This window comes from Somniosus microcephalus, chromosome 7 (assembly GCF_052327205.1).
Source record: "Somniosus microcephalus isolate GS21.2 chromosome 7, FLI_Smic_1.0, whole genome shotgun sequence".
NCBI lineage: Eukaryota > Metazoa > Chordata > Chondrichthyes > Squaliformes > Somniosidae > Somniosus > Somniosus microcephalus.
The window spans coordinates 204928984-204954154 of NC_140993.1; the positions used below are offsets into that span (position 1 = coordinate 204928984).

Sequence of the window (25171 nt, forward strand, 5' to 3'; positions counted from 1 at the left end):
GGGTGAAAAGTGGATAACCTCACACTTCCCCACATTAAACTCCATCTGCCACTCACTTAATTTGTCTATCTCCCTTTGCAACGTCCTGCTCTCATCTGTACAACTTACTGTCCCTCCATCTGAAAACTTAAGATATACAACTCCCTATTCCTTCATCCAAGTCATTAATAAATATGCTGAAAAGTTAAGGCCCTCATAACAGATTCCTGGTGAACACCCCACCAATGGCAGTACATACCCTTTATCCCCACTTTGTCTTCTAACTCCCAACTAATTTCCAACCCAAGTAAGAGGGCTCCCTCCAATTCTATTCTCTCCTACTTTTGCTAATAATCTCTTGTGTGGAACCTTATTGAATGCCTTCTTGAAGTCCATATAGCTAAACACTCTTATCTACCTTATTAGTGACCTCCTCAAAAAATTTAACTAGATTAGACAGCAATGATTTACCCTTAACAAAGCCATGAGCTCTCTCTGATCAGCTCATATTTGTTCAAGTGCTCAGGCACGCTACCCTAATGACAGATTCCAGTAGCTTCCCCATAACTGATGTTAAAGTGACAGGCTTATAGTTACCTGGTTTCTCTCTCCCACTCTTCTTAAATAATGGAGTGACATTAGCAAATTTCCAATCTAATGGCACAATTCCCAAATCAAAAGAGCTTTGAATGATTATGACTAACGCTTCTCCAATGTCCTCACTTGCTTCCTTTAATACCCTGGGGTGGAAACCATCAGGCCCTGGAGATTTATCTGTATCCCATTATTTTCTTCATTACAATTTTTTAAAACTTATAATGAATCCAGTAAGTTCTTCCCCTTGATTTATTTTTAGTTTCCCTTCCCTCACTGGTATTTTAGCCTCTTCTACTGTGAAAATAGATACAAAGTACTTGTTTAAAATATCTATTATCTTGTTGTCTATTACTGTATCACCTGCATCTGTCTTTAATAGGCCAACATCTCCCTTAGCCACTCACTTACTCTTAATATATTAATAAAAAAGTTACTATTAGCCTTCATATTAATTGCAAGTTTTTTTCTTATTTCGTTTTTGCAACTGTTAACATTTTCTTTGTGTCCCTTTGTTACTTTCTACAGTTCCAGCAGTTTGCTGGATTATCACTTTTCTTGCCAATTGTTTAAGATGCTTCCTTTAGCTTTATACTGCATCTTACCTCATATGCTTACCATGGTTGCTTGATTGCACTAGTGAAACTTTGGGCTGGATTTTCCCAGCCCTGGGGAGGCGGGTTTGGAGGTGGGACTGCCGGGAAAATGGCAGAATTTGGGGGCGAGTGCCCAGCCTGCCCCCTTACCATCTTGCCAGGAGGTGGGTAGCCATCCCCCGTCTCCTTGGAGGCGGGAAGGGATTACAGCCACTTAACTACCTGTTAACAGGTAGTTACCAGGCAGAAAATAGGATTATCCCCATTTTGCCCACACAAGTGCGGGCTTCCCAAAGACTCTGAAACCCGCCAGGGTCACCGAGGCGAGCAGTGGGTCTGCGGGGTCCAAAAGCGTGCTGTGAAGGTAAGTGATGGGTGCAAGTGTGGAGAGGTGAGTATCTGAGGTAAGTGGAAAGTGTTAGAAAAAGTGTACTTACCTTTGTTTCTTCCTGCAGGCTTCAATCGATTGTTTACCGCGGAGGTGCGAGACTCTCCGCATTGAGATGACAGATGGCCGTTGCATTCTCCAATGCAACAACCATCTAATTTCTGCAAAAGAAAGAGGTTTGATGAGGTCTTGAATTCAAGAACTCATCAAACTACAGAGAATATCAGTGTTTAACAGCTTCATAGAGCTGTCAAACGATGACAATTCATCTGTCAAAAATTTGACAGATGAAACGTTATATGTTGACGTTCTCTGTAACTGGCTTTCTGTTAACTGGCCTGCTAAACCCGCTGGGCGGGCTTAACAAGGTCAATCAAGGGAGAATAACGTGGGTTAGCCAGAAGTTGGTGGAGGCGGGACTGAAACCCGATAAATGGGAGTCCCGCCTCCAAAAGCTCCCCATTGGCAAAATCCAGCCCTTTATCTCTTTTGGGGTATACATTGGTTTTGCACTGTATGAAATACTTCTTTGAACACTACCCACTGTTTTTCTGTAGGTTCACCTGTTAACAGCTCAGTTTAATGTGTTCAGCTTACATCTCATTCCTTCTAAGTCAGTCTTGCTTAAGTTTAAAACCTTGATTTGTGTGTGATCCTTCTTCTTGAACTTAATATCAAACTCTTATCATGTTATGGTCACTGCTTGCAAGATGCTGCCTTACTGTCAGATTACTCATTAATTTCTACAATTACAACAGTGATTACACTTCAAAAAGTACTTCATTGGCTGTAAAGTGCTTTGGGACGTCCGGTGGAACTGAAAGTCGCTATATAAATCTAGTATGGGCTGTTTCTAAACCGTATTGGGCTCGCCGTTATTTATATGCAAATGGTACAGCAACTTCAGGCAAGGGGCAGATGCATGGTTAAATGCCAATATCCAAACGTTGCTATCCGAGTTGCTCTGCCATTAGCTTTGCGAAAACAACATTTCACTTTCTGCCTCACTGTGATGGCATGGACAAGAATCATAAACTTGCAGCTGCAAACCCACATGAAATTACTTTGTTTCATCTTCAGATACCACATGCCACCCTCAAAAGCAACCATTTTGAACAGAGGAGCTAGTTAATGTTTATATATTGCACACTCACCACATGCTGCAGTTCTGGTTGATCCTTCAGCTCCTCCACAACTTTGTCAATCTTCAACAAAAAAGAAAAATGAAAGTTAATCAGAAATAAACCCCAACAATCTAATAAGCAAGAAGTCCACCTCTGACCACAGTTAATTCTGGCTCATTACAATTTGTTCCGTAGCTTTTCTCAATTGTATTACTCTATTTCTTACATTACAACAGTGACTACACTTCAGTAGTACGTCATTGGCTGTAAAGCGCTTTGGGCATGAAGGTTTTGAAAGGCATTATATAAATACAAGTTCTTTCTTTCTATAGCTTCATTTTGAAGGTTATGTTTTCAATGAAAGAACAAGTTGTGATTGAAATTTGCTACTTACTGAAATTTTATCTTCATTGTCCAGGAGCATGTTGACTGCTTGCTGTAGGGGAAGTACAGAGTAATGGTTAAAGCAATGTTTAAAAGTAGGCAGCAAATGAGTCAGTCAGTTTTATAATAAAGTGCCATGCAGTAGCTCTTAGAATAAGCTTTCTAACAAATATTGGAATCTGAAATCACAAGCTATCAGTGGTATTTTAGTTGGGCTTCACTGAGACACTGCAATAGGCACAACTTATATTTATCTGGCACCTTTAATGTAGAAAAACATCCTTGGTGTGGGACAGAGGCAACCCGTGGAGGGAAAAATTAAGAGGTAACCGAAAGCTTGGTGTAAAGGATGGATTTAAAGAAGACATTTAGAGGTAGAGAGGTGAGCGGAAGTTCAACCTGCGGCAGCTGAAGGCACAACAAGGGATTCTATACCGATGAGACTGCCCAGAGGTACCTGCGGAACTGGCTTTAATTCTTGGCTTATGCACTTCTAAGTAGAGAGAAAAAAAAAGGGGATAAAAAGAGACGTTTGTGTGTACGGAGAACAGTGAAATTATTTACACGTCAGTAATAGTTCCAGTAGAATTCCTAGGGCACATAAGGTCAAAGAACATAATCGAGGATTCATATTCGCACAATAGCTCATCTTCACTGCCATCACAAGAACGTACGTTGGGGTTGCCTGAATAAATTCACAGTGCGACATACAAACCAGGAGGATGCCTGGTACAATCCTTGGTCCCTGCTGAGTTAGTTAATCTCCACTGGGTCACTGGCAAGAGTACAATTGGGCCTCAGTCTCTGGGCTGGGTGGCGGTGAAGGAATCAACCAACATTCGCGCTCCTGATCAATACCTAGTGACCTCTGCAGGTAAGTGCCCGCATAAGGTTCGAATTGGGCTTGGTTGTGGTGTCTTCCATGGCTTGATAGCCTGCCAAAGCTCGGCATCTAAGCTCATGCATGAAGAAAGGCCACTTGGAGGAGGTACCAGAGGGCAGTTGGTACCCATGGAATCACACTGCTGTTGGAAGAAGATTTGTGAAAACTAGAGGTAGAAAGAGGAGAGGGATCCTTGAGCATTGGTGCTTCATAAAGAGCCTGGATTTACATAGATCAATAAATAAAACTCCTATCATTGCTGTCATCTAAACTCTCTCCTTCTGACATTAAGTCACATATCCACTTCAGGTGTAGGTTTAATCATAGGATGGAACTCGAGGCACAGAGATCTGCCAGATAATTATCTATATCTATATATATATAGATAATAAAGAAGAGTTTGTCTGTCTGTCTGGTTATACAATCAAAAGTTATAGAGCGTACCTACATATATGTTGTATCAAAAGAAAGCTCATCATTAGGGGAGTCTAATAGGCGTATTTACTTTTTGGTCAGACAAAAATTGTTCAGACAGTATAGAAAAAAGGTTCAAAAAACGGCAAAATTCCGCTCATTAGCGTTGAGTGACGTGATGGTTGACCAATCGTACAGGGGATTAACCTGATGGTTGACCAATCGGTGCGTCACGGGGGGCGTTTCATTGCGTGTGTGGGCGGGCCTAATCCTTCTGAGCTGATGTGAGTGGCCGCCATCTTGACTCCTAACTATTGATTTATTTTTCCCACTTTCTGTGTGTTTATTTTGAAATATAGATTTCCAGCAAAAAAAAAAGTTGCTTTTAAAAGAAAAAAAAATCCTTTTGCAAAGGGGACTTGGGCTTTCCCCCCGTCGGCGGTGGATGAGCTGCCTGCAGGCCTCAGGCCTCAAAGCCTCGGCCTCTCCAGCCACGCCCGAGCTGGGCACCGCCCATCCCGCTGGGCCCGATTCCAAACCAGCGGCCCGCGATCGCCGCCATCTTGGTAAAGGCTGGCGGGGCGGGAGACAGCGAGCGCGTGAACGTCGGCGGCGGCCCGGAGCAGGACCGGAGAATCAGGCCGGGCCTCTCACGCTCGGCCGGGGCGCTGATCCGCGCACGGGGGCTTCGGCTCACCGCGTCCGGGCTCGCAGGAAAGGGAGAGAGGGGGAGGGAGGGAGGGAGAGAGGAAATCAGGGAGAGACAGGGGGAGGGAGAGGACAGGGGGAGGGAGAGGAGGGGGAGGGAGAGGAGAGGGGGAGGGAGAGGAGAAGGGAGGGCGAGGAGAGGGAGAGAGGGAGAGGAGAGGGGGAGGAAGGGAGGGGGAGGGAGGGAGAGGAGAGGGAGGGAGAGACAGTAAAGCAGGGAGAGACAGGGGGAGGGAGAGAGAGAGGGTGAGGGAGGGAAAGAGTGAGGGGGTGGGAGAGGGCGGGAGAGCTCGCCTTCTTCCTTCCTTCCTTCGCAGGGGTCCATCGGGCCAGGCCTGAGGCGCTCCTTCCCCCTTCTCTCTCCAGGCTAATCCCGAACTAAAATCCAGCAGTGTCTCTCTCTCTCTTCTCCCCCCAGTCTCTCTCTCTCTCTCCCTCTCCCTCTCTCTTTCCCCCCAGTCTCTCTCTCTCTCTTCCCCCCCCAGTCACTCTCTTCCCCCCCAGTCTCTCTCTTTTCCCCCAGTCTCTCTCTCTCTCTTTCTCTCTCTCTTCCAACAACAACATGCCCGCAAAAAACCCTTGGCACCGCCGGGCACTCCAGCTAGTTTACAATGTACTGGCATGTGAAGGAGTGACTTAAGTACAGGTATCACTGAAGGGATAATTACTAGTCCTAGCCCCTTTAGGGCTACCCCGGATCAGGCGTATTCCTCAGACGTTCACTTTCAACTAAAGTTTGAGGTAGCCGAATCCTAAAGACGCTTAATTGGGTCTAAAGGTCCGGACTATCTCTCCCTAAAGTAAGGGAACAACCTGAAAATGTTACCATCCTCCAGATAGCACTTTTAATAAGTTTAACTAGACTGTAACGTTCCGGATATTATGAGGGTCCAGAAAACTCCCTCAGAATTCTGCAACTCCTCACCAAAGAGTGTACAGAGATTGAGTTTGCAAGTTTGATACAGAAGTCTTATGTGAGACAATTCTAAAAATATGTAGATTTATTAAAGAACCGACATGTAATTTACAGTTGGTGAGTCAATCGCAACATTAACAGTTCCAAAAAGAGAAAGCTTACAATCCTATTATCAGAGAACCTTACTCTCAAATCTTAACTTCGCTACAGTTTTACAGTTCTTAGTTTTCTACAGGATATGCACCAAAATCAAATACCTTTGATTCCCGAGGTACAAAGAGTTGGAGACTTATAGAGCCGCCTCTGAAACCGAGAATCGCTTTGCCCCTTTAAAATGAGTCTACTATCCCATTTAAGAGTTCAATATTTATACTCTTTTCCAGTGGTATTTCCTTTAAGGTTTTCTGCTGATGTAAGCTAATTATCTCTAGTCATTTTTCTGCTGACCTCTGCAGTTCTTACTGCCAGATCAGCTGGTAGCATTACAGAATTATGTCTCTTCTCTTGGTGTTTACCATAAAAAACGGTGTCACGGCAGGTGTGTTTTACTTGGTCATTTTTACGAAGGCAGATGTTTCTTATTTTTATGTGCTTCTTTACGAAGTGTAAATTAGAACACCTTGTACAGGTTGAACCATTGTTTCATTCCAAAAGGTTCAGACTACTGGAGCCTTTAACCTTCTGTTTCAATAAGGTTATTGATTCAGTGTCAACAACTATCTTATCTCTATAGCCAGAATGCTTTCACAGCTTTTTCATCGTTCGGTTTCTAGATTTCCAGACCCAGTTTGTCATGTTTTAATAAGGCCAGAATTCTTTCATAGAATGGTGTATTTTTCTGAATAGGTTATATGGCTTCTTCCTTCACACCCCACCTAGTCAGACTTCTAGTTATGCAGCTGCTAATTTGGCTGCACGATGAATTTATAGTAGCTTCCAGTTAAAATGCACTTAGTTACTGTAGTGTAACAAATTATTACTAATTATGGTTTTCCAACCAAGGAATTTAATTTAGATCTGTTATACATACCCCATGTACCAGCTTTAGACTGTACGTAGATACAAGTGAGTGCACCAGCTACTGACTGCACATAGATACCAGCTCCCATGTACTGCATGCCAGCTGGTATCTATGTGCAGTCAGTAGCTGATCAGGAAACACAGAAAGTTAGCATGCAGGGACAGCAAGCAATTAGGAAGACAAATGGCATGTTGGCCTTTATTGCAAGTGGGTTGGTGTATAAGAGTAAGGAAGTCTTACGACAATTGTACAGATTTTTGGCGAGACCACACCTGGAGTACTTGTGCACAGTTTTGGTCTCCTTATCTGAGGAAGGACATACTTGCCTCGGAGGCGGTGCAACAAAGGTTTACTAGATTGATCCCTGGGGTGAGAGGGTTGTCCTAGGAGGAGAGATCGAGTAGATTGGGCCTATACTCTCTGGAGTTTAGGAGAATGAGAGGTGATCTCATTGAAGCATATAAGATTCTGAGGGGATTGACAGTGTGTTTGCCGAGAGGTTGTTCCCTCCGGCTGGAGTGTCTAGGAGGCATTGTCTCAGGATAAGGGGTCAACAATTTAAGACTGAGATGAGGAGGAATTTCTTCACTCAGGAGGGTTGTGAATCTTTGGAATTCTCTACTCCAAAGGGCCGTGGATGCTGAATCGTTGAGTATATTCAAGGCCGAGATAGATAGATTTTTGGACTGTAGGGGAAATCAAGGTATATGGGGATCGGGCAGGAAAGTGGAGTCGAGGTCGAAGATCAGCCATGATCGTATTGAATGGCGGAGCAGGCTCAAGGGGCCGTGTGGCCTGCTCCTGCTCCTATTTCTTATGTTCTTATCTATAGTGCATCAGCTATGGGCTATTCCCAGATAATAGCCTTGAATCTGTCACTATGAATTAGTTGTCTAAAACTGATATTCTGGATGTATGTTACTAAACAAAGTTGCTGTACTTTCCCTGCATTACAGTGACTGCATTTCAAAAAGTACTTAATTGGGTGTGAAGTACTTTGAGACGATCTGAGGGAATGACAGGCACGATATAAATGCAAGTTCCTTTTGTCTTTGTTTCTTTACTGCAACTAGGCACAGTTGGATGTGGAGAGGTTTGGGAGCCTGGTATGGAAACATTCAATACCCAAGCAAAATATACCAAGCATGTCTGGTTTCCAGCTCGCACTGCTTCAGATCTGTCACGTACCATTCAATAAAAATGGTTTTGAAAAATAAATTATTTGGATAAAATCCAGTCTTAAAAAAACACAACTCTGTATGCTTAATTGGTTTGCAATCCATGTCATTCCTGATAAAGGTAAACATCAGTTGTAACACTTTCCCGATATCGACAGTTCTGATTCAACTCTACAGTAGTGCTGGCTTTCTAAGAGTTTAGGGGTTATTGACTGTATCTATGTGACCATTCAGGCCCCTTGACGATGTGTCTGACATGACCCAAAAATGTTCATACTCCAATTAGTGCACTGGTAGTCTGCAACTACAAATATGGAATCGCGTAGCTCGGTCCCTGTTTGCTCAATGCTTTTCACATTATCTCCTCCAACCTCATTTGAAGGAACAGGTGAAGGACAGCTCTGAAGGGATACAGGCTACCTTCTACATATGGCTCATGGAACCATTGTGGCAGCCAGAGACAGAAACAGAGCGCAGATATATTGAGGCCAATGATACCAGCAGGATGATTATAGAGAATACCATGAAGCAGCATTTTAGCTGTATGACAGGTTAGGGGATGCACTGCAGTATAACCCCTATGGTTGAATTATCGTTACCTGCATACAGTGAAACCTTGGCATGGAGCAAAAGTAGCTCAAAATAATTTATTCTGGAAAGATTAATTAAATGACAGTTATTGTTACATAGAAACATAGAAGATAGGAGCAGGAGTAGGCCATTCGGCCCTTCGAGCCTGCTCCGCCATTCAATGAGATCATGGCTGATCCTCCAAATTCAGTACCCTGTCCCTGCCTTCTCCCCATATCCCTTGATCTCTTTAGCCTTAAGAAATATATCCAACTCCTTCTTGAATATATTTAATGAACTGGCCTCCACCGCCCTCTGTGGCAGAGAATTCCACAGGTTCACCACTCTCTGGGTGAAGAAATTCCTCCTCATTTCAGTCCTAAATGGCTTACCCCTTACCCTTAGACTATGACCCCTGGTTCTGGACTCCCCGGCCATCCGAAACATCCTTCCTGCATCTAGTCTGTCCAGACCTGACAGAATTTTATAGGTTTCGATGAGATCCCCTCTCAATCTTCTAAACTCCAGTGAGTATAAGCCCAATCGACACAATCTCTCCTCATACGTCATTCCTGCCATTCCAGGTATCAGCCTGGTGAATCTTCGCTGCACTCCCTCCATGGCTAGAACATCCTTCCTCAGGTAAGGTGACCAAAACTGCACACAATACTCAAGGTGCGGTCTCACCAAGGCCCTGTACAACTGCAGCAAGGCATCCTTGTTCTTGTACTCGAACCCTCTTGCTACGAAGGCCAACATACCATTTGCCTTCTTAACCGCCTGCTGCACCTGCATGCTTACCTTCAGCGACTGGTGCACAATAACACCCAGGTCTCTTTGCACTTCCCCTTCTCCCAATCTATTGCCATTCAAATAATAATCTGCCTTCCTGTTTTTGCCACCAAAGTGGATAACCTCACATTTATCCACATTATACTGCATTTGCCATGTTTCTGCCCAATCACCCAACCTGTCCAAATCGTACTGGAGTTTCATAACATCCTCCTCACAGCTTACCCTCCCACCCAGCTTTGTGTCGTCTGCAAATTTGGAGATATTACATCCAATTCCCTCGTCCAGATCATTAATATATATTGTGAACAACTGGGGTCCTAGGACCGATCCTTGCGGTACCCCACTAGTCACTGCTTGCCACTCGGAAAACGACCCGTTTATTCCAACTCTTTGCTTTCTGTCCGCCAACCAGTTCTCTATCCAAGTCAATACCTTGCCCCCAATCCCATGTGCCTTAATTTTGCACACTAATCTCTTATGTGGGACCTTATCGAAAGCCTTCTGAAAGTCCAAATACACCACAACCACTGGTCCTCCCTTATCTATTTTACCAGTTACATCCTCAAAAAATTCCAGTAGATTAGTCAAGCATGATTTACCTTTTGTAAATCCATGTTGACTTTGTCCGATCCTGTCACTGCTTTCCAAGTGCTCTGCTATTACATCTTTTATAATAGACTCTAGCATTTTCCCCACTACCGATGTCAGGCTTACCGGTCTATAATTCCCCGCTTTTTCTCTACCACCTTTTCTGAATAGTGGGGTAACATTAGCTACTCTCCAATCCACGGGTACCGTTCCAGAGTCTATCGAGTTCTGGAAGATGACCAGCAACGCATCTACTATCTCTAGGGCCACTTCCTTAAGTACCCTGGGATGTAGACCATCAGGCCCTGGGGATTTATCGGCCTTCAGTCCCATCAATTTTCCGAACACCATTTCCCTACAAATACTGATTTCTTTCAGTTCCTCCCTTTCATCGGACCCTATGTTCCCCGGCATCTCTGGGAGGTTATTTGTGTCCTCCTTTGTGAAGACAGAACCAAAGTATGTATTTAGTTGGTCTGCCATTTCCTTGTTTCCCATTATAAATTCCCCTGATTCTGACTGTAAGGGACCTACGCTTGACTTCACCAATCTTTTTCTCTTCACATATCTATAAAAGCTTTTACAGTCAGTTTTTATGTTCCCTGCAAGCTTACTCTCATATTCTATTTTCCCTTTCTTAATTGATCCCTTTGTCCTCCTTTGTTGAATCCTAAACTGCTCCCAATCCTCAGGATTATTGCTTTTTCTAGCCAATTTATATGTCCTCTCCTTGGATCTTATGCTATCCCTAATTTCCCTTGTTAGCCACGGTTGAGTCACCTTTTTTGTTTTATTTTTATGCCAAACTGGGATGAACAATTTCTGTAGCTCATCCATTCGGTCTTTGAATGTTTGCCATTGCCTATCCACCGTCAACCCTTTAAGTGCCATTCCCCAATCAATCCTACCCAACTCGCTCCTGAGACCATCGTAGTTTCCTTTATTTAAATTGAGGATCCTTGTCTCTGAGTCAACTACTTCATTCTCCATCTTTCAACAAGATTGCTAATTAATCCTTTCTCGTTACATAATACCCAGTCTAAGATGGCCTGATCTCTGGTTGGTTCCTTGACATATTAGTCCAGGAAACCATCCCATAAACACTCCAGGAATTCCTTCTCCACAGTATTGTTACTAATTTGGTTGGCCCAATCTATATGTAGATTAAAGTCACCCATGATGACTGCTGTGCCCTTATTGCACGCTTCTTTAATTTCCCTTTTAATGCCATCCCCAACCTCCGCCTTACTGTTGGGAGGTCTATATACCACACCCACTAATGTTTTTTGCCCTTAGTATTTCTCAATTCTACCCATACAGATTCCACATCATCAGAGCTAATATCCTTCATTACAATTGTATTAATCCCTTCTTTAACCAGTAATGCTACCCCACCTCCCTTTCCTTTTTGCCTATCTTTCCTGAATATCGAATACCCCTGGATGTTGAGTTCCCAGTCTTGGCCATCCTTGAGCCACGTTTCCGTAATACCAACCAAATCATATTCGTTTACCTCTATTTGCGCAGCCAATTCATCCACCTTATTACAAATGCTCCTTGCATTAAGACACAAAGCCTTCAGGCTTGTTTTTTTAACGCTCTTAGACCTATTAGAATTATTATTTACTGTGGCCACGTTTGATTTAAACCATTGATTTCTCTGACTGCCACTTTTGTTTTTCTCCTTCCTATCTTTTGCTTTTATCCCCGTTTTCCCCTGCCATTTTAGTTTAAACCCCCCCGAACAATGCTAGCAAACCTCCCCGCAAGGATATTTGTCCCGCTCTGGTTCAGGTGCAACCCGTCCGACTTGTACAAGTCCCACCTTCCCCAGAAGCAGGCCCAGTGATCCAGGAAACTAAAGCCCTCCCTCCTGCACCAACTCTTTAGCCACGCATTCATCTGCTCTATCCTCCTATTCCTATACTCACTAGCATGTGGCACCGGGAGTAATCCAGAGATTACAACCTTTGAGGTCCTACTCTTTAATCTGCTAGCTAGCTCCCTAAATTCTTGCTGCAGGACCTCATCCCTCTTCCTACCTGTGTCGTTGGTCCCAATGTGAACCACGACCTCTGCCTGTTCACCCTCCCCCTTCAGAATGCCCTGCAGCCGTTGAGTGACATCCTTGACCCTGGCACCAGGGAGGCAACAAACCATCCTGGAGTCACGTCTACGGCCACAGAAACACCTATCTGTTCCCCTTACGATAGAATCCCCTACCACTATTGCTCTCCCACTCTTTTTCCTCCCTTCCTGAGCAGAAGCACCCCTGGTGCCAGGAAGTTGGCTGCTGCTGCCTTCCTCTGGTGAGTCATCCCCCTCAACAGTATCCAAATTGGTATACCTGTTTGAAAGGGGGATGGCCACAGGGGTCCCCTGCACTACCTGCCTGCTTCTATTGCTCCGCCTGGTGGTCACCCATTTCCCTTCTGCCTGTGCAGCCCTACCCTGCGGCGTGACCAATTCATCAAACGTGTAATCCACGACCCTCTCAGCATCGTGAATGCTCCACAACCCATCCATCCGCAGCTCCAGCGCCTCAATACGGCCCGTTAGTAGCTGCAGCTGGATGCATTTCTGGCACACGTGGTCGTCAGGGACACTGGCAGCGTCCCTGAATTCCCACATAGAGCAAGAGGAGCATAACCCGGGGCTGGGCTCTCCTGGCATGACTTACCCCTTTAATTAATTTAAATTAATTCAAGCCGGGCAGCACGGTGGCATAGTGGTTAGCATTGTTGCCTCACAGCGCCAGGGGCCCGGGTTCGAATCCGGCCTCGGGCGACTGTGTGTGGAGTTTGCACATTCTCCCAGTGTTTGCGTGGGTTTCCTCCGGGTGCTCCGGTTTCCTCCCACAGTCCAAAGATGTGCGGGTTAGGTTGATTGGCTATGATAAATTGACCCTTAGTGTTAGGGGGATTAAATACGTGGGGTTACGGGGATAGGGTGGGATATGTGTTGGTGTAGGGGTTACGGGGATCGGGTGGGATATGTGTCGGTGCAGGCTCGATGGGCCGAAATGGCCTCTATCTGCACTGTGAGGTTTCTGTGATTCTGTGAATACCACCAGTTAAAGATATACTCTAGGGCGCTTATTTACCAACTGTCCCCACTACACCACAGAGACCCAAGAAAATATAAACCGCAGAATTTAAGCTTGTAATGAAAAGGAGAAAGAAATACTCACCAACCAATCACTTACCTGCTTCCTGGTGACGTCACACTTGGATTACTTTTTACCTCTCCCCTGCTGTTGAATCGGTACGCCTCGCTGAATCAGCCGCCGCTTTTAAACTGCCGCCGGTCACTGCTCCCTCACAGGTCCGATGCTCTGGTCGGGCCTCGCCTCGCTGAGTCAGCCGCCGCTTTTAAACTGCCGCCGGTCACTGCTCCCTTACAGGTCCGATGCTCTGGTCGGGCCTCGCCTCGCTGAATCAGCTGCCGCTTTTAAACTGTCGCCGGTCACTGCTCCCTCACAGTTGACTTGATTATCGGATGGTAATACAGGGGGAGTGTAACACTACATGCCCATCAGATGGTATACAGCAATCCCTACTTTTGACCCCTAGCATGCTCTACAACCCCTTCTACATCCTGCCATATACCATGCTCCACAGCACGCTGTACAATCTGGCCCCCATTGTGCTCTACACTCTTTCCCCTATCGTGCCCCACAACACGCTTCATGTTCTGTTCCACTCTATTCCACCATCAGTGACAGAGACTTCAGTCATCACAGCCCAGAATTCTCCTTAAATACCTTCCTTTCACTACTGCTCTCATCTTCAAAAGCCTCCTCAAAACCTACCTAGTTGACCCTAGCATCAGTCACCTCTCGGATAATCTCTCCCTCTCTGTGTTACCTCACCCATCGCCCCCATCCAGGATTCATTCTACAGAAGAATGTGATAAAATCCCATCCATTGAAGAGACTACCATTTCTGGCTTTACTGCATGTAAAAAAAAGTACAACAATCATGTGAAAAGTAACAATGGAGAGCAACATGTGGAGTAAACTTCCATACCTCCTTATCAAACTCCATGAGCAGAACGATCTTATCCTTGATGGAGCTGAAGAGATTGTGCTTGTGTATGAGCTGGAAGACATCTTTATGTCGCAACTTTAAGTAAATTTCAAGAGCTTTATCATAACGCTGGTCGTAGGTGTACCTGGGAGCAACCAAAACAAAAGTCAACCCCAGATCCCAAGTACAGTCTGCTCCTCTTAATTCAAAGTTGCTTAATTCAAGATATCAGATAGTTCAATTTTTTAAGCACTAAGTTCCCATTTTGCTATTTTATTAAAGTTGCTTTGTGAATGGATGAGTTAAGATGGGCTGAATGGCCTTCCTCATCCATAATTTAACATTCTCAAGATCACAGTACAAAAACAGGTTATTTGGGCCATCAAGTTTGTGCTGATGATCTTCTCCACATAGAGCCAACTAGTCTAATCGCACTCTTCTGCTTGTTCACTCGTGTTCCTCCTGTTCAAGCAACTATCTAATTCATTTTTAAAAGAATTTATGTACTCATTCAACAATAGTTTGTGGCAGGGAATTCAACTTTCTAGCCACTGTCTTATTTTCCTTTGTATTGTAGCAAATTGCCCTCTTTAGTAAAAAATCTGAGAGGTCTGCGTTTGATTCAAGGACACTGATGAGAGCAGACAGACAGATACACAGAACCAGATACTCACAATTCTGCTAGTGTTGTCAGCAACGTTCTGTTACTTGGAGCCCGATCCAGATGATCCAACACTGACCGGACTACAGTCATATTGTTATAAATGTCACCTGGCCACTCTCTTATCAGGGACGCAAACCCCTTAAAAAAGAGATAATATGCATGGATTCAGAGTCCAAACTTGAAGACTTTACCAGTTACATTCTTTGAATGAAATGTATCCTCCGCACAACGTCGGAATGAAGCCTAGCTGGATAGGTTTTGAGGTGCTGCGGATGCACATTAAAAAGCGGCCATGGCTTTGTAACCATGCTCCCAACTATAGCTTCATATAAAGCCCACTGCACCAGTGTGATTTGACCTGAAGGCAAAATGCAAAAGACTTGCTGTTAGTTCTTTAGCCTACACTTCAGCATGGCCTGAGAGGATGGATGGCTAGGGTTAGAATGTGAAGGCTCAATATTATGTGGATAAAGTCAACAATACATGTTTGGTAATCTAGCTTACTTCATTAATTATCCTCCATACACCACAGGAGTATAGCAAAGCAGTATAATTTAGATGGGAGCATCCTGCATAGGAGCTGTAATGCCAGCTATCTCAGCAGACATGCTACCAACATTAACAGTGCAGTCATCAAAATCTATAAGGATTTCTTCATCTGGTGGCTTTGCAAATCCTTTCAATCAGAATCTGATTGAGGAATCTTTAGGATGCAGCTGTGGCACAGGTATAATAATCTTTAATCAGATCTGAGCCTTTTCCCTGCAAGGCAGCAGCAGAGCAGAATGCCTTCAATTGCCCACTGCTTGGTCATTGGTAATCCAGAGGCCTGGACTAACGATCTGGAAGCGAGAGTTCAAATCCCACCACGGCAGCTGAGGAAGTAAGATTCAGTTAATTAAATAAATCTGGAATTAAAAAAAATCTAGCATCAGTAATAGTGACCATGATTGTCGTAAAAATAAATCTGGTTCACTAATGTCCTTTCGGGATGGATATCTGCCATCCATACCTGGTCTGGCCTGTATGTGACTCCAGACTCAAATCACTACCACAGCCCTCTGAAATGGCCTAGCAAGTTGTATCAAATCATTTCAAAAAACAATAATAATAAAACCAGAAGGACCACCCGATATCGACCTAGGCACCGCAATTGAACATAAGAGGCACAGCCAGCCCAGTCGACCCTGCAAAGTCCTCCTCACTAACATCTGGGGACTTGTGCCAAAATTGGGAGAGCTGTCCCACAGACTAGTCAAGTAACAGCCTGATGTAATCATACTTACAGAATCATACCTTTCAGCCAACATCCCAGACTCCTCCATCACTATCCCTAGGTAGGTCCTGTCCCACCGGCAGAACAGACCCACCAGAGGTGGCAGCACAGTGGTATACAGTCAGGAGGGAGTGGTCCTGGGAGTCCTCAACATTAACTCCAGACCCCATGAAGTCTCATGGCTTCAAGTCAAGGAAACCTACCACCCTCCCTCAGCTGATGAATCAGTACTCCTCCATGTTGAACACAATTTGGAAGAAGCACTGAGGGTAGCAAGGGCACATAACTTCAATGTCCATCACCAAGAGTGGCTCGGTAGCACTACTACTGACCGAGCTAGCCGAGCCTTGAAGGACATAGCTACCAGACTGGGCCTGCGGCAGGTGGTGAGAGAACCAACACCAGGGGAAAAACCTACTTGACCTCGTCCTCACCAATCTACCCGTCGCAGATGCATCTGTCCTTGATAGCATTGGTAGCAGTGACCACTGCACAGTCCTTGTGGAGACGAAGTCCCATCTTCATACTGAAGACACCCTCCATCGTGTTGTGTGGCATTACCACCGTACTAAATGGGATAGATTCAGAACAGATCTAGCAGCTCAAAATTTTTTAATTTTTTTTAAAATTTGTTTATAGGATCAGGGTGTCGCTGGCAATGCCAGCATTTATTGCCCATCCCTAGTAGCCCTTGAGAAGGTGGTGGTGAGCCGCCTTCTTGAACTGCTGCAGTCCGTGTGGTGATGGTAATCCCACACTGCTGTTAGGTAGGGAGTTCCAGGATTTTGACTCGGCGACTATGAAGGATCGGTGATATACTTCTAAGTCAGGATGGTGTGTGACTTGGAGGGGAACTTGGAGGTGGTGGTGTTCCCATGCGCCTGCTGCCCTTGTCCTTCTAGATGGAAGAGGTCGCGGGTTTGGGAGGTGCTGCCAAAGATGCCTTGGCGAGGTGCTGCAGTGCATCTTGTAGATGGTACACCGGTGATGGAGGGAGTGAATGTTTAAGGTGGTGGATGGGGTGCCAATCAAGCGGGCAGCTTTGTCCTGTATGGTGTCGAGCTTCTTGAGTGTTGTTGTAGCTGCACTCATCCAGGCAAGTGGAGAGTATTCCATCACACTCCTTACTTGTGCCTTGTAGATGGTGGAAAGGCTTTGGGGGAGTCAGGTGGTGAGACACTCGCCGCAGAATACCTAGCCTCTGACCTGCTCTTGTTGCCACAGTATTTATGTGGCTGGTCCAGTTAAATTTCTGGTTCATGGTGACCCCCCCCCGCAGGATGTTGATAGTGGGGGATTCGGCGATGGTAATGCCACTGAATGTCAAGGGGAGGTGATTAGACTGCCTTGTTGGAGATAGTCATTGCCTGGCACTTGCATGGCGTGAATGTTGCCTGCCACTTATCAGCCCAAGCCTGAACGTCGTCCAGATCTTGTTGCATGCGGGCATGGACTGCTTTATTATCTGTGGAGTAGCGAATGGCGCTGAACACTGTGCAGTCATCAGCGAACATCCCCATTTCTGACCTTATGTTGGAGGGAAGGTCATTGATGAAGCAGCTGAAGATGGTTGGGCCTAGGACACTGCCCTGAGGAACTCCTGCAGCGATGTCCTGGGGCTGTGACGATTGACCTTCAACCACCACAACCATCTTCCTTTGTGCTAGGTATGACTCCAGCCAGTGGAGTGTTATCCCCCTGATTCCCATTTACTTCAGTTTTACTAGGGCTCCTTGATGCCAGACTCGGTCAAATGCTGCCTTGATGTCAAGGGCAGCCATTCTCACCTCACCTCTGGAATTCAGCTCCTTTGTCCATGTTTGGACCAAGGCTGCAATGAGGTCGGGAGCCGAGTGGTCTTGGCGGAACCCAAACTGGGCATCAGTGAGCAGGTTATTGGTAAGTGCCGTTTGATAGCACTGTCGATGACACCTTCCATCACTTTGCTGATGATTGAGAGTAGACTGATGGGGCGGAATTGGCCGGGTTGGATTTGTCCTGCTTTTTGTGGGCAGTTTTCCACATTGTCGGATAGATGTCAGTGTTGTAGCTGTACTGGAACAGTTTGGCTAGAGCCGCGGCTAGTTCTGGGCATCCATGAGGAGCTGTGAGACATCAGCAGCAGCAGAATTGTATTCCACCACAATCTGTAACCTCACGGCCTGGCATAGCATTTCCCTCACTCTACCATTACCAACCCTGGTTCAATGAGGAGTGTAGAAGAGCATGCCAGGAACAGCACCAGGCATACCTAAAAATGAAGTGCCAACCTGTTGAAGCTGCAACATGTGACTACATGCATGCTAAACATTGGAAACAACATGCTATAGAGAGTTAAGCAATCCCACAACCAACGGATCAGGTCAAAGATCTGCAGTCCTGCCACATCCAGTCATGAATGGTGGTGTACAGTTAAACAATTGACGGGAGGAGGCGGCTCCATGAATATCCCCATCCTCAATGATGGAGGAACCCAGCACGCAAGTGCAAAAGACAAGCATTTGCAACCACCATCTCTGATCCATCTCTGCCTCCTCCCGAGATCCCCACCATCACAAAAGCCAGTCTTCAGCCAATTCGATTCATTCCACGCGCTATCAAGAAACAGCTGAGCGAACTGGATATAGCAAAGGCCCCAAAAACATTCCGGCTGTAATGTTGAAGACCTGCGCTCCAGAACTACCTGCACCTCTCGCCAAGCTGTTCCAGTACAGCTATAACACTGATATCTACCTGACAATGTAGGAAGCTGCCCAGGTATGGCCTTTCCACAAATAGCAGGACAAATCCAATCAGCCAATTACCGCCCCATCAGTCTACTCTCAATCATCAGCAAAATCATTGAAGGGGTCGTTGACAGTGCTATCAAGCGCCACTTACTCACCAATAACCTGCTCACCGATGCTCAGTTTGGGTTCCACCAGGACCACTCGGCTCCCGACCTCAATACAGCCTTGGTCCAAACATGGACAAAAGAGCTGAATTTCAGGACTGAGGTGAGAGTGACTGCTCTCGACATCAAGGCAGCGTGGGATCAAGGAGCCCTAGTAAAATTGAAATCAATGGGAATCGGGGGAAAACTCTCCACTGGCTGGAGTCATACCTAGCACAAAGGAAGATGGTTGTGGTTGTTAGAAGCCAATCATCACAGCCCAGGACATCACTGCAGGAGTTCCTCAGGGCAGTGTCCTAGGCCCAACCATCTTCATCAATGACCTTCCCTCCAAGAGGTGGTCAGAAATGGGGATGATCGCTGATGATTGCACAGTGTTCAGTTCCATTTGCAACTGCTCAGATAATGAAACAGTACGTGCCCGCATGCAACAAGACCTGGACAACGATCAGACTTGGACTGATAAGTGGCACGTAACAGTCACGCCACACAAGTGCTGGGCATTGACCATCTCCAACAAGAGAGAGTCTAACCACCTCCCCTTGAAATTCAACGGCATTGCCATTATCAAATCTTCCACCATTAACATCCTTGGGGCCACCATTGACCAGAAAATTAACAGGACCAGCCACATAAATACTGTGATGACAAGAGGTCAGAGGCTGGGTATTCTGCGGCGAATGACTCACCCCCTGGGGAGAGGCGGCCCTGGAGATCGCCGGAATCGAGGAGGATTCCCAAGTGCAGGACGGACAGATGGGCGCATTGCAGCAAGCTGGTGACAGAATAGTTTGGCATCTCTCTCATTGACATTGCATGAGTCACTGATAATGAACCTGATGCTCTAACAGATTGACTTATGATCATCTGCACTTTTCAATGTTCATGTAACCTTGACCTCACAACTCTAACTTTCCTTTACTCCACCACAGGACCATCAAGAGCCCCATCCCCACTGTCTAGGAGGAAGAGCCTGAGCTTTCAGGCTCCTCAGAGGAGGGCACAGCGTCAGCAGAATTCAGAACACCCATCACCATCGCAGACTCACAGCTTGGTGGGACCTTCGCAAGATAGAGTAGTGTTGTCACCTGGTGTATCACAGCTCACAAGTGAGCATCAGCAGATAGTGGAGACAGGGACAGCAGTGGGGAGTCCTTGTCAGAGGACGCAGGGCTCTGCTAGCTCGGCTCAGCTGCATGTGGACCCTGTGCCTCTAGATCCATCCAGGAGAGCGGTGCTTGAACTCCAGGAACAGGTGCAGTAATCTCTGGCAGGTTTTGTCTCCAGGGTCACTGCGAGTGTGGAGCGAATGGAGGAGTCCATCGCGAACATGAGCAGAGCCTTTGTGGAGGCATTGGCGCATGAATGCATCACCACGGAAAGGATGGCAACCTCCGTGGAAAGGATGGCTACCTCCATGGTAAGGCTGGCTACCGTAGAGGAGAGGATGGCTACAGTAGAGGAGAGGATGGCTACGGCCATGGAGGAGCTTAGTCGCCAGGGTATGAAAAACATGGTAATTGTTCAGAATAGACTGATATCTCTGGAGGAGCGATGGTCAGCTATTGAGTAAACAAACCAGACCTTCATGCAAGTCCTATGGAGTAGAACTTCCAGTGCAGAAATGGGTCCTCATGGCCCCCCTGCAGTGCAGCAAGGTGCTGTCCAGCCACTTGCTAGCTCTGAATTGGGGCTGATCCAGGAGAGGGATGTTGGTGGTATGCAACAAGGAAGTGGGGGCTCCTCTCCAAGCGCTCACATGACCATGCCACTGCAAAGCCCTCGGTCAGAGCCTCACCAGAGTCCCCACCCAACTGAGATTGGCGTCTCAACCCCTGCACAACCGCAGGTGCAGCAGATTGTTGCCGAGCCCTCACAGGTTCGCAGCCCCAGAGGACGCCCGCCAAAGCTGTCGAGACAGGAGCAGCAAGAAAGTGAGCAAGGGGCCTCCACATCTGCTGAAGCCACAGGGGAAGCACCACGTAGGAGCACGCATAAGAGGAAGATCATGCACAAGTAGTCACAAGGGTTGTCACTTGGGTGTAATGTGTTTAATTTTGAGAAGCCATCAGTTGCTTGTCATAAAAAATTCTGATGGCAAACTGTTGCAGTTGTGGCGTGTGTCATTTCGCTAATGGGACTTCCACATTGAGGGCTTAGGGTGACTTGCAATTGTCAGTATGGGGGTCAGAGTGAGAGGAATCCGCAGGTTCTTGTCCATTGTCGATGCTCTGGTAAGAAGGTGCGAGGCTAAACTGTTTGATTGTGCAGGCTAAGCAAATGTGACCAACATGAGTGCGTCCCTTGCATCCCGGGCAGCAATATGGTGGCGCTCTGGCGCCTTCTGGCTTGTGCATCTTCAGGTGGGTGACTAGCAGCTTGGCGCTCCTGTTGATGTTCCTGCTGTTGCTCATGGTTCTGCTGCTGCCGCGGCTGATCTTCATCCGAATCTGATGTCCAGGAGGAAAGGAATTAAGTGGTCGCCATGCTTCTGGTATATGCCTCAGTTGAGGAAGTGCTCAGTCAAGGTGGGGAGAGGGGTTTCCAAGGAGGTCACACTGGAGATGGGTGTCATGCTCCAAACTTCCACAATACTAAGTATGCCTGCTAAAAGTTCCCCCAGACCTGAAACAACAAAGTTCTGCCACCTGCAAATGATCATCGGTGAAAACTCCTTTGTGATGGTGGAGCTGCAGCTGTTCATATGCAATCCACTAGTGAGGCCGCCAGGATTACCTCTTGGAGGCGGGATGGAAAGCGGGTCAGAAAACACTCACTTGGGAAAATTGCTCGGAGACGGGAACACTTTTAACAACTCACACGCCTCCAAACCTGCCTCCTCGGGGCTGGGAAAATCGAGCCCAATGATTTCAATGCTCACCTGGCTGGTTTCTCATCCTCCACACTCTACAACTTCAGCTCACCCAAAACTCTGCTGCCGTGTTCTATCCCGCACCAAATTCTGCTCAACCATCACCCTCACTGACCTACATTGGCTTGTAGTACCCCAAACCCTTCCGATTAAAAAATGATTATCCTTGTATTTAAATCCTCCCCACCCTATCTCTATAATCTCCTCCAACCCTACAATCCCCTCCAGAACTCTCCGGTCCTCTGACTCTGACCTCTCATGCATCCCCTCTCCTTTCGACTGTGCCTCCATCCACCTGTGCCCTCTGCTCTGGAATTCTCTCCCTTAACCCCTCTGCCTCGCTACCTCCCCCTCCTCTTTAAAACTCACCTTTTTGACTATGGTTTTGGTCACCCCATCTAATAGCTCCTTCTTTGGCTTGATGTCCATTTTTGTCTAATTATGCCTTTGTGAAACGCCATGGGACATTTTTCTACATTAAAGGAGTTATATAAATGCAAGTTGTTGTTATAAGGCCCTGCTCACTCTCGTCACATATAACAGATATAGTCCTGGTTATGCCTCCATGTCACATATAACACATGGTTTTATGAAAGGGAAATCATGTTTGAAAAATTTGCTGGAGTTCTTTGAGGGTGTAACGAGCAGGGTGGATTAAGGGGAACCAGTAGATGTGGTGTATTTGGATTTCCAGAAGGCATTCGATAAGGTTCCACATAAAAGGTTGCTACACAAAGAGCTCACGGGGTTGGGGGTAATATGTTAGCATGGATAGAGAATTGGCTAACAGGAAACAGAGAGTTGGGATAAATGGGTTATTTTCAGGTTGGCAAACTGTAACTAGTGGGGTGCTGCAGGGATCAGTGCTGGGGCCTCAACGATTTACAATCTATATTAATGACTTGGATGAAGGGACCAAGTGTAATGTAGCCAAATTTGCTAATGTTACAAAGATAGGTGGGAGAGCAAATTGTGTGGAGGACGCAAAGAATCTTCAAAGAGATATAGGCTAAGTGAGTGGGCAAAAATATGGCAGATGGAGTGTAAATGTGGGAAAATGCGAGGTTATCCACTTTGGTAGGAAAAATAAAAAAGCAAATTATTATTTAAATGGGGAGAGATTACAAAATGCTGAGGTACAGAGGGATCTGGGGGTCCTTGTACATGAATCACAAAAAGTTAGCATGCAGGTACAGCAAGTAATTAGGAAGGCAAATGGAATGTTGGCTTTTATTGCAAAGGGAATGGAGTATAAAAGTAGGGAAGTCCTGTGTGCAGTTTTGACCTCCTTATTTATTGAAGGATATACTTGCATTGGAGGCAGTTCAGAGAAGGTTCATGAGGTTGATTCCGGAGGTGAAGGGGTTGTCTTATGAAGAAAGATTGAGCAGGTTGGGCCTATGCTCATTGGAGTTTAGAAGAATGAGAGGGGTTCTTATTGAAACATATTAAGATTCTGAAGGGGCTTGACAGGGTAGATGCAGATGATGGCCTCGATTTTCCTGGAGCCATCAGGCGGGGTTTCAAGCGTGCGGGGGTGGAAAAATCGCAGAAATAGGGGGTCGGGACCCCCCTCCCGCGCAATTCCTCGCCCCGTCCGACTTTCGCCCCGGCGTTACAAAGCGACCCAGATCAGTCCCGCCCACTGCAGGGGGGACTGGTCGTCGGGAGCCTAATCAGCAATAATTGGCATCTATAATGCCATTTTAAGGGGCCCTTGCAATTTTCAGCCTTTCCCCACGTAAACCACGCCTGGTGTGAACACCGCTGATGAAACCTGGTGTGAACAATGTCGGCTTGCTTACTTTCAGCTGCAGATCAATCAGGAAAGAGATTTAATCAATCAGACAGCATTTGTAGGTTGCAGGACCTTGTTGTTTCAGGCTTGGGGCAACTTGTTCAAGGCTTTGGCACAGCTGTGGAAGGTTGGAGCCTCACACACTTCTCCACTGTGAGCTCCTGGGAAGCCCCTCTCACCACCCTGACTCAGCACTTCCTCAACGGAGACATCTGCCAGAAGCATGGGAGGCCTTTCGTGCCTTCCCTTCTTGGCATTAGAGGATCTCCTACAGCAGAGGAGGCTGCAGCAGATCCAGCAACAACAGCAGCAGCGACAGGCTGCAGCTCAGCCACCTGAGGCAGCACAGGCCAGAAGGGGCCAGCGCATGGAAGGCCGTCGGCACAGGAGATACACCCCAAACAGGGTCTACAGACACAGGGTGAGCTACCTCAACATGACTGAGCAGCAGTGCCTAAGGCGGCTCCGACTTTCGCGAAAGGTAGTGACTGACATCTGTGCAATGCTGCATGACCTGGAGCCCAGAGCACCAGGTCGACACTCCTTACCAGTGGCCATCAAAGTCACCACCGCACTCAACTTTTTTGCCTCAGGCTCCTTCCAGGGATCAGCAGCAGACATCAGCGGCATCTCCCAGGCGGCCACACACACTTGCATCACTCAGGTGACCGATGCCCTCTTTGCCCTCGCGCACAATCACATCCATTTCACCAGGGATCGCGCAAGTGAGGGCGCGAGCGCTTGACTTAGCTCAGCTGGCAGACTTTCCAAGGGTGCACGGCGTTATTGACTGCACACGTGGCGCTTAGGGCAACCCATCGCAATCCAGGAGTTTTTGTCAACCGCAAGGGCTTCCACTCCCTTAACGTTCAGCTGGTCTGTGACCACAAGGAAACATAGAAGATAGGAGCAGGAGTAGGCCATTCGGCCGTTCGAGCCTGCTCCGCCATTCAATGCGATTATGGCTGATCATTCAAATTCAGTACCCTGTCCCTGCTTTCTCCCCATATCCCTTGATCCCTTTAGCCTTAAGAAATATATCCAACTCCTTCTTGAATATACTTAATGAACTGGCCTCCACCGCCCTCTGTGGTAGAGAATTCCACAGGTTCACCACTCTCTGGGTGAAGAAATTCCTCCTCATTTCTGTCCTAAATGTCCTACCCCTTATCCTTAGACTATGACCCCTGGTTCTGGACTCCCCGACCATCCGAAACATCCTTCCTGCATCTAGTCTGTCCAGGCATGACAGAATTTTATACGTTTCAATGAGATCCCCTCTCAATCTTCTAAACTCCAGTGAGTATAAGCCCAATCGACACAATCTCTCCTCATACGTCATTCCTGCCATCCCAGGTATCAGCCTGGTGAATCTTCGCTGCACTCCTTCCATGGCAAGAACGTCCTTCCTCAGATAAGGTGACCAAAACTGCACACAATACTCAAGGTGCAGTCTCACCAAGGCCCTGTACAACTGTAGCAAGACATCCTTGTTCCTGTAC

The 25171-nt window shown here is 46.6% G+C and overlaps 1 protein-coding gene across 5 annotated transcripts in view; it reads right to left on the bottom strand.

The window, feature by feature from the left end:
• The window catches only part of vps41 (VPS41 subunit of HOPS complex), a 278435-nt gene that overhangs the window by 33941 nt on the left and 219323 nt on the right, over window positions 1-25171 (bottom strand). For 4 of the 5 annotated variants that reach the window (XM_085993373.1, XM_085993371.1, XM_085993375.1 and 1 more), the window contains 5 exons: window positions 14841-14968; window positions 14167-14311; window positions 3523-3558; window positions 3076-3117; window positions 2712-2762 (listed from right to left, as the gene is read on the bottom strand). In XM_085993373.1, the coding sequence (XP_085849499.1) occupies window positions 2712-2762; window positions 3076-3117; window positions 3523-3558; window positions 14167-14311; window positions 14841-14968 (402 nt within the window). The remainder of the gene's footprint in view (window positions 1-2711; window positions 2763-3075; window positions 3118-3522; window positions 3559-14166; window positions 14312-14840; window positions 14969-25171) is intronic. The other variant, XM_085993372.1, reaches the window with a different exon arrangement.